The following is a 9,504-nucleotide window of genomic DNA, read 5'->3' as shown; positions in this document are numbered from 1 at the left end:
ATTTTGGATATATAACCAAGGAGAACGATTCTTAAGGAGTCTACTTTAGATTTTTTGCGGATGAATCTCTTGCTATATTGGTAACGATTACATGTTTTTCTCATCATCAACACATTGTGGAGATATCATCATATGAACAAATACATATATATATATATATATATATATATAATACACACATACATACATTATATGTACGATATTTTCAACCGAGACGGCACAACTGTATCTGATATTCCTCAAGTGCTTCAATTCTTTGTATGTCCATATATTTACTAGATTAAAGACATTTAGCAATGGTTTCTCCCATTGTGTCGATATACCATTTTCTATCATTAAATAAAAACTGCCAGCATATTTGATGAAACAAGTATGCTAGAAGTGAAATATTGCAATGCTATCTGTTACAGTAGCAATATTTTCTTAAGAGATTGTCGTGAATACAATCTGACTGATTTCCATAGCGGTTTATTCGACTAATCTCTCCCATCAGTGATAATTGTTTATCATTACTGTAATATCTTTCTGTTCCTTCAAATAAACCTCCTCCAGGATGTGTTTGGATTATAACTCGGTAATCTTTATGAGTCTGTACTTGGTTACCAAAGTAAGAAACTGAGACTTCAGCATTTATAATTTTCTGTAATTCTAATTTGGCACACAATTTACTAGAATTTAATATCATATTGTTTATATAACTCACGAGATAATTAGCTACGATAATTACAATTGTATTATTAACAGCAACTGAAGTAAAGAAGTGACACGTACACCAATGTGGTTTAATAGCGGCGCTCTCACAAGAACGGTTTAAAGGTATCTTTCTGAAGAGGCTGATTCGTATTAGATTTTTATTGTCAACTTCATTAGATTTAGAACGTTCTTCTGCTTTTTCGATATCCAAGATATCTTGTAGGGTTTCATATATATCAAACGGTGTTGTTAGTCTGTGAGTGTTTACTCTAAGATTATTCCATAAAGTAGGAAATTTATCCCTGAACCATTCAGGCGGAAGTACATACATAGTAGGAAGCCGTTCTTCCAGTCGACCGACATAAGTTTCACGAAACTGGCCATATCTAAATCCATGATCAGAAAAGAAAAACAAAATAGTATTGTTTAGTAGATTTTGATTAGAAGATTTCTGAAGGAACTTTAGATATTCAAAGTCTCCTCGTCCAGCCTTATTCATGTCATCATGTGAAATGCGTGTGATGAATGTTAAAGTGAAATATGGTTTATCTTTATAGACTCTAATAAAATCATATGTATATTGTAAATTAATAGCTACTTCCATACGATTACCAAAACAAAACCCATTATTTGACCAAAAGCTATGTTCTTTCTCTCTTTCTAGTGCAAATGGCCTGAAGTAATGGTCTGTCGGTTGTTTCTTAAAACCGAATTTTAGATAGTTAAACATGGCTCCAGATGTTGAATCTTCTGTAAACATAGTAACGTAACCGGATTTATTGTAATGTTTCCAAATTATATCGTATTCATCAAACGGTATCAAATCTAGGTTCTTTGATTCAGGTAGTTCGTCTTCATATTTACCAGTAAGAAATGGTATCATGTTGGAATATGTATTATCAGCCACTTTATTGTAACCAAGCATCTCAATAGCTCCATGATCTAATAAGAATCGACGAGTTAGTGACATTTGTCGTATGAAGTTCAGTCGCGAAACTGAATCAACTCCTATTAAAAGAACATTTAATGAAAGCTTGTTTTCTTTATCAACGGAATTTGTAGAGTGACTGTTTTTCACAGAATCATCTGAGGAGATAATGGCATTGTCATAGGTATTATTCGATCTATCTGCGTGCGGTAATTCCTTCATCTGAACAAAGGCATGGAAATTGACATAGATTTTTTTATTATCTCTATCAAAACATTGAACTTTTATGAATTCATGAGATATATTCACGTCTTCTTTAAACTGTAAGGATTCGTTCATATATTCGATATGATCATCGTCAATATCAAGTCTCAATATTGGATATATTTTACATAAAGGATAATCGTTTTTGTATTGTTGTTTGATAACAGTCTTATTAATTCTTAAAATATTATTCTCCTGATACGTCAAAGAAGCGTTACCCGGACAGGGTCGCCATTTACTTATCCGGAAATGTTTACGTACAGAAGTATCGAATGGATTAATATTGGGAATCCGACACTGTTCCGAATCAACCAAGTATTTAAGGTGCATTTCGACTACTTGTTTAATATTGCCACTGTTCAGAAAAAACTTCCATACAACATACATGGAAATAACGGTGCACATAGACAAAATTGGGATCACTATCTTTTTGTCCATTTCTTTCGTAACTAATTTGTAGAAAATCTGAAACAGGTAAAAATGACTTATTTATATCATTTAAAACAATGAAATGTGTTATGCATTGTATTTAATTGCTATGGTGGAGGCGCAATGGCCCAGTGGTTAGGGCAGCGGTCATAGGATCGCGGTTTCGATTCCCAGACCGCGACAGAGTAAGAGACAAATTGCGCCAATACCAACCAATCAGAGTAGTGGACACAACTGGGTCCAAATAGCGGCCAAAGGCTAGCTGTTACCTGCTACGTTCGAATGCACGTTTATATAATAAAGGGGAGAGAAGGATTTCAATCGAGTGTACGCTACAAAACTTACCTCTCAATCACAATCTTGTTGAATATGATTTTGATTTTTTATAATACTTTAATTTTTGGATGTGACATTGTGTTTTTTTTTCCTTTTACGCAAACTGTCAAACTTAGTCTGAACACCCTGAACATAAACATAACTATATTCACAAACGCTTGTATATACATATATATATCTGTCCAAGCATATACACATATATTTAAACACACGTGAAAATGCATGCTCACGCATATACACACAATGTGTGAAGGTGTATTGTAATTTACTTGAAGCATTACAGTATGTATAAAAGAGATAAATGCTTGAAAATCTTAGAGCAATGTCGATGACTTGTTGATCAAAATATATGAGTTGATGTCAATAAACGATAAGAAAGAAAAGGATATTGTATTATTACCTTACATAGGTTGTTTAATAGCTTTATAATATTTCAAGAAAAAAACCCGCTCTTCAAATGCAAGAAAGAAAATAATCGAAGAGTCTGGAGAAATGTGTTGCATTCAGTAAGATATCCATGCATGTTATGGTCAAGACATAGTTTGGAAGTGATTTCTGAGCCAATTATAATCATATTGGTGATTGGTTGAGGTTGTCAGTATCACGACCTGCTGTTAACGTGGGTGGAAACGGCAGCAGTAGGTGACGTGGCATAACAAATAGGGTGTTGGTGTGTAAAGGGATGATGGGAAATAATTTGATGTTATAACTTCTGAAACTCTTGACTATCGTTGGGTTATTTTTGCTGTTGTATAAGGAAGGTGTGAGGCACTAGCGTAGTTAGGGGGTGGGGCGGTAGGCCCCCGGGTGGCACATTTGGGTCTAGGCAATATGTATTTTTTTGTGGGGTCCGGCCCGGGTGGCACACAGTCTAGTTACGCTAGAACTTGAATGAGAGGAGTAAAATAGAAGTTGAATGAAAGAATCTAAATTTGGAAATTTCCAAACAGTGGGCGGAGCTTTGTGGTGAAAGATGAAAATATATTATGATGGGCGCTGCATGCATATGAATACATAGACACACACCAATAAGTAAATTAAAATACCAAAGGGAAAGAAAGATGGATGTGAAGAATACGTAGTTTTTAGGAGAGAGAGAGAGAGGGTTGGTAAGTTGGCAACAGGTGTTCACATGCTGCGTTTCAGCTGTCCATCACAAAGAAATGCTCACACAAACACACGTATATACATACATACATACATTGGTAAGTTGACAACAGGTGTTCACATGCGTTTCTGCTGTCCATTACAAAGAAATGCTCACACACACACACACACGTATATATATACATAGATTTTAGCACATGTCAAATCTGAAGCTCCAGGGGTGAAGAACACTGTAACCTATAAGAAAAGAGGCAAATATTTGAAGAAATGGAAAGTCTTCTTTCTCTTTGGATTGATAGGCTGAATCGTCAATGTGCTACTATTAGCCAAGAAATCATTCAAGAGAAAGTGTTGTCTTTGTTTGAGGACTTGAAGAACATCCAGATGGGAAAGATGTAGAGTTCAAGGATTTTTATCCCTAATATTATAATATATATATATATATACACTCTCTGAGTGGTTGGCGTTAGGAAGGGCATCCAGCTGTAGAAACTCTGCCAAATTAGATTGGAGCCTGGTGTTGCCATCCGGTTTCACCAGTCCTCAGTCAAATCGTCCAACCCATGCTAGCATGGAAAGCGGACGTTAAACGATGATGATGATACACATAATTAAGGGATAAGCAGCTGTTGCTGATCCCTTAATTATGTTTATAAATGTATAAGAACTTTTAAATAAGTTCTTCACAAATAATGGTGTTTACATACCGAAGGGCTTGGTAAAAATTATTAATTATTAATTAATTAATAAATTGATAATCCTTTACCCTTTTATTTGTATATATATATATGCGTGTGAGTCTTTGTATTTGAAATATATTGTGATGAATTTCATGTTTCAAAACGTTGCTTACTTTCTACTCAGCCTGATATACATATACGAGTGAGTGGACAAATGAAAGATGGGCACTCAATACATTTATTGGGAGTTATATATATGGATCAAAACAGTTTGATATTCCTTGGTACTCCGAATTTCAAAGCGTGATGGAAATTTGAAACTTTCAATAGCTGAGGATTAGTATCACCAAGAAATTTCAATCAAACTGTTTTGATCCATATCTGTTGATTTATCAGAAGCAATAAATTACAGGACACAATACAAAGTTAGAGCATTCTTTAATACATTATAACAGAAAGGTTCCAATAGCCAGTGGTCAGAGTTATTCATTTCTGATCATCAACTGATAAAACTATTAAATCTGGTTTTCTTTTGAAATTTTCACTGTTTGAATATTTTTTTGAAATATGAAATGAAAGCTTGAAAAGTTTCCTTAAAAAGAAAGCTGAAGATGACACCTTCAGGGCTCTGGGGTTCCAACACTCCAAGAAAAAGGAGTCTGCTATCATACTCTTAAGGATACTGGTAATGCTGAAGACACCAAAACCGAACTAGACAACCAGCGAATGGCAGTTGATAAAAGCCAGTTGTTTGGAAGGTTCAAAGTATGGTGTTTCCAGTATGACATCATACCTAGACTGCAGTGGCCATTTTCACTTTATAACTTTTTAAAGACTTGGACACAGGCAATGGAAAAGCTGTGTAGTAAGCTCATATGAAGATGGCTAAGCATTGCCCCAAATTTCAGCTCTGTTTGTTCAGTAAGACCTCTCTAAGCTCCACAAACTAATTTCCTCGGTAGCAGAGGAATTCAAAACCGCAAAAACAAGAGCAATCACCACATTGCTTATGGCTGAGAATGAGAAAGTCAGACGCAACAACAAGACCATAAAGTGTGACAGAAAATGGAAACTTCATGAGATTGCTGGAGTAGTCTGTCAAGGAAAAGCACCAATACCAGAGGTACGAGAGGGCTCATAGTCAAGTTCTTCCTGAGAGAGTTGAAGCTGGTTGCTAACAAAGCGACAAGACTTTTTGAGTCAAGAAAGTTCCCGGTGTTTGTAAATACGTGGTTCGGTTAGTGTGTTGGTTGAGCTGTCTGTCAATGCACGCACCAAAGCTAATCCTCCTGGAAGGCTTCAATGCCTAAATTGATAAGGATGACTCTACACAGAAGAAAGTACCAGCAAAGAATTACACTGGAAGGCAGAACCTTAATGGTCACCTCCTCCTGGAAAAACACAGAAAGTTAAAAGTAACAATTACTAATATAGTTTTCCAACAAGACAGGCAACTTGGAGGCATCACAGATTATAACAGTGGCATCTGATAGACTGGATGATTGTTTGGCAGAGAGACAAAAAATGACATTTGCTAAGTCCACATTACTCTGTAAGGAACATAGGTGCAGTTTCCTGGTTTCTCTGGCATATGTATTCTTCCTTAGACAGGATGCCGGTCTGTCGCAGGATTACTCATTTTTACCAGCTGAGTGGTCTGGAGCAACATGAAATGAAATGTCTTGCTCAAGAACGCAATGCATCACTCAGTCCAGGGATCAAAACCACAATATTACTATCATGAGTCCAACACCCTGACCACTAAGCCTTGACCCATAAAATGACGTTTACATTTCCAGAATGAAGCCTTATCGTTCGGGGTCTGGCTCCCAGGCGGTGTGGATTCAAAATGTTTCCATCTGTCCTAAACTGGATAAGCGCACCTTTGTTAACATCTCTGAATGTAGCAGGGCTGAGAAGTAAACTGCAAACAAGACAATGGCCATTACACAACCCTGCTTGGTTCCATTCTTCATAAGGAATGTATAAAAAGCTGAACCACCTTCCACCCCACAGAGGCCATCATACCATCTCATTTCTCTGACCATCTTTTTGGGGGCACCACCCAGATTTGTTGAGGGCTTCCCAGAGAGCATCACAGTTTGCCATATCAAAGTACCTGCACCAGGACAATGCACCTGTTCACAATTCCATCCTGGTAACCAACTACTTTTCACAGAGATGGGCATCAAAAGTATTCCTCGCTCTTCCTAAAATCCAGACCTTGTTCCCTGTGACTTTTGGTCCTTCCCCAAGTTGAAAGAGATGAAAGAATGTGACACGTGTCCTGGACACCTTCACTTTGGAGGACTTTCATGGAAGCCCTTCACAAAGTGGCTGGAGCACTACAGCAAGTGCAATGAAGTCGGTGGATCCTACTTAGAAAAGGATAAGAGTTTTGGACCTTTTTGAAATTAAAAAAATGCCTTTCCTGTAAAAGTCTCAAAACTTACAGAATGCACCTTGTATGTACTACTTACTGCAGTGCTAAGTGAAATTATTAACGATCAAATTTTACAGAGCATAGACTGTGTTCTAAACACATAACAGAACATATACCATGTTCCAAACACTGCATAATTTGTAAATTCAGCAAGATAACAAGAAATTAACTTGTAAAATTAACAAAATAACGTAGAATTAACTGATGGAAGTAGTCAGTATAATTTTCGATTGATTATTTTGACTGTCACATTCTCTGTCACCCCAAACTTTTGTTGTGATGTCACCCTGGGACAAAAACTTCCTTAAGCACTACTCTTCTCTTGAGAGATTCTACTTGCGGGAATTAAGCCTACTCCAACTGCCTGCAGTCTCACTACAGCTTCTGTACCACCCATTTCTCTGTTTGGTTATTTCACAATTGATTGCAACCCATAGCTTCAAAATCCAAACAATATTCTCTGGATGGCCAGAAATTTTAAAACTCTGAGGAGCTGTTGGCTAAAAGAGAGTATCACCGAGCCAAGAAAGTCTCTCTGAAGAGTGGTATGGTTTTTCTCCAGTGTGAATACATATGTGAGTAGTTAAGTCTCAGTTTCAAGATTAGGATTTACTACGTAAATGACAGCAGTAAGGCTTTTCTCCCGTATGAATGTGTACACGAAAAGATAATGTACCATTTCAAGAGAAGGATCCATCATGCACATGACACCAATAAGGCTTCTATCCAGTATGAAAGTGCTTGTGTTTAGTTCAGTGATAATTTTATGTGCTGTGCGTGAGAAGACCCGGCAAGCCAAGTAAGATCGTTGCCAGTGCCCCTGGACTGGTTCTTGTGCGGGTGGCACATGAGATGCACCATTTTGAGCGTGGCCATTGCCAGTACCGTCTGACTGGCTCCCGTAGGATTTTCGAGCGAGATCGTTGCCAGTGCCCCTGGACTGGCTTGTGCAGGTGGCACATAAAAGACACCATTTCGAGCGTGGCCATTTTCGTGCGGGTGACACGTAAAAGCACCCACTACACTCTCTGAGTGGTTGGCGTTAGGAAGGGCATCCAGCTGTAGAAACTCTGCCAAATTAGACTGGAGCCTGGTGTTGCCATCCGGTTTCACCAGTCCTCAGTCAAATCGTCCAACCCATGCTAGCATGGAAAGCGGACGTTAAACGATGATGATGATGATGATGATGATCACCATAATATGGTCTCTCACCTGTATGAATGCATCAGTGTCTAAAGAGCTTACCTCTTTGAAAGAGAATGATTCACAACAGATATCACATGATATGGTTTCTCGCCTGTACAAAGGTGGGCTGAAAAGTTCATATGCTGACTATGAAGGAATCCTGCTAGAGCTGTGAAATCTTTTGTGCATTAATTTCAACTCCCCTTATCAATAATGGCATTGCTTCCTTCCAGATAAACTGACAATTCACAGTTCTAAGAAGACTTCAAAAGTAACTAGTCGCGGCTTCTCTTAAAAATGGACAAAATTTGACAGTGTGGTATTATGAAGTACCAACTGACAAGAGCTTGGGTCTGCGGGCTGCCACCCTGGATGGAGCCCAAGTGGATAGGGGACACTTTCCTCCAGGGTCTGGGTGGCAGAGGACCCAAACTATTAAATGTGAAGTTATTGCCGACGGCTGATTAGGTTGAGTCAAAAGCTGTTTTGACCTTGTGGACGCAATCAGCCGCAAAAGATCTGGTGTTTCCAGATTTTTTTAAGGATGGCCAGAAACAGGTATCTGGTGATACTTGAGGGCCCGAAGTGTCACCTGTACCTGGAACCAGGCCATATTTAAAAAAAACTATCTCCAGGATCAGAGCAAGGTCCTGGAACAGTTGGTGACAAAGGAATCTACCTCTCTCCAGTCGGAATGGGGGATAGAAACAGTCGCGGTGGAAACCTCCTCAAAAAAAAAAGGGCTGTAAGAGGAAGAAGGTTGGCAACAATGGAGGCCCACCGAAGGCCGTGGGAGGGAGGGAAGATCTTCCGGATAAAACAATAGAACTCTACCCTCTCATAGCACAAGGGAAGAAAAAGAAAAAATGGATCTTTGCCGGCGGTTAGTGGTACACTGCTGGCATGTCCTGAAATCCCATTGGTGGGAATTGTGCCACCGACGGAGGAAACTATGACCATTCCCATGGAGTTGGAGTTGGAATATGTGGTCTTCTTTCACAAGAGAGGGGCTGTAAGAACTTCATTAAGAAGTTGGAAAGAAAATGCTGAAGGAAAGGGCTTCTGGACTGCATGGAGGCCCCTGATTGGCCTACGCAGGTAGCTGCGGAGGTCATATAGGAAAATGATCTATGCAGAATTTTGGACTCATTCCCCAAGGACACAAATAGATTTGCCCTAAAGTGCAACATAACACCATCAAGGTGCTTCAAGGAGGCAAGTAGCCTAGTCGGGAGGAGGAGTAGGAGCTTTGGTGCCTCGAGTTGAAACTAGATTGGACAAAAGCGCCTCATTTTTGTGAGGACATTGTGTCCATGGTTGAATAATTGTAAGAGATTCAATATCTCATTTTGTGTTTATTTGTATAATTTGTGTTTTTGTCCAGCCCACAGCTACTTCTTTTCAAGGCTCCTGTAGCCAATTTTTATGAAACAAAGTAC

At 38.6% G+C, this 9,504-nt stretch overlaps 1 protein-coding gene across 1 annotated transcript; it reads right to left on the bottom strand.

The window, feature by feature from the left end:
- Positions 1-34: 34 nt before the first annotated feature.
- LOC128250977 (uncharacterized) lies at positions 35-9,498 on the bottom strand. Its single transcript, XM_052977175.1, has 2 exons — positions 3,051-9,498; positions 35-2,350 (listed from the first exon to the last, which is right to left on the bottom strand). The coding sequence occupies exon 2, from the start codon at positions 2,321-2,323 to the stop codon at positions 398-400; it is 1,926 nt and encodes a 641-aa protein (XP_052833135.1). The 5' UTR covers positions 2,324-2,350; positions 3,051-9,498; the 3' UTR covers positions 35-397.
- Positions 9,499-9,504: the final 6 nt, after the last annotated feature.

This window comes from Octopus bimaculoides, chromosome 27, assembly GCF_001194135.2.
Source record: "Octopus bimaculoides isolate UCB-OBI-ISO-001 chromosome 27, ASM119413v2, whole genome shotgun sequence".
Lineage (NCBI taxonomy): Eukaryota > Metazoa > Mollusca > Cephalopoda > Octopoda > Octopodidae > Octopus > Octopus bimaculoides.
The sequence above is the reverse complement of the archived record's forward strand: the minus strand, read 5'-3'. Positions and strand labels throughout refer to the sequence as shown.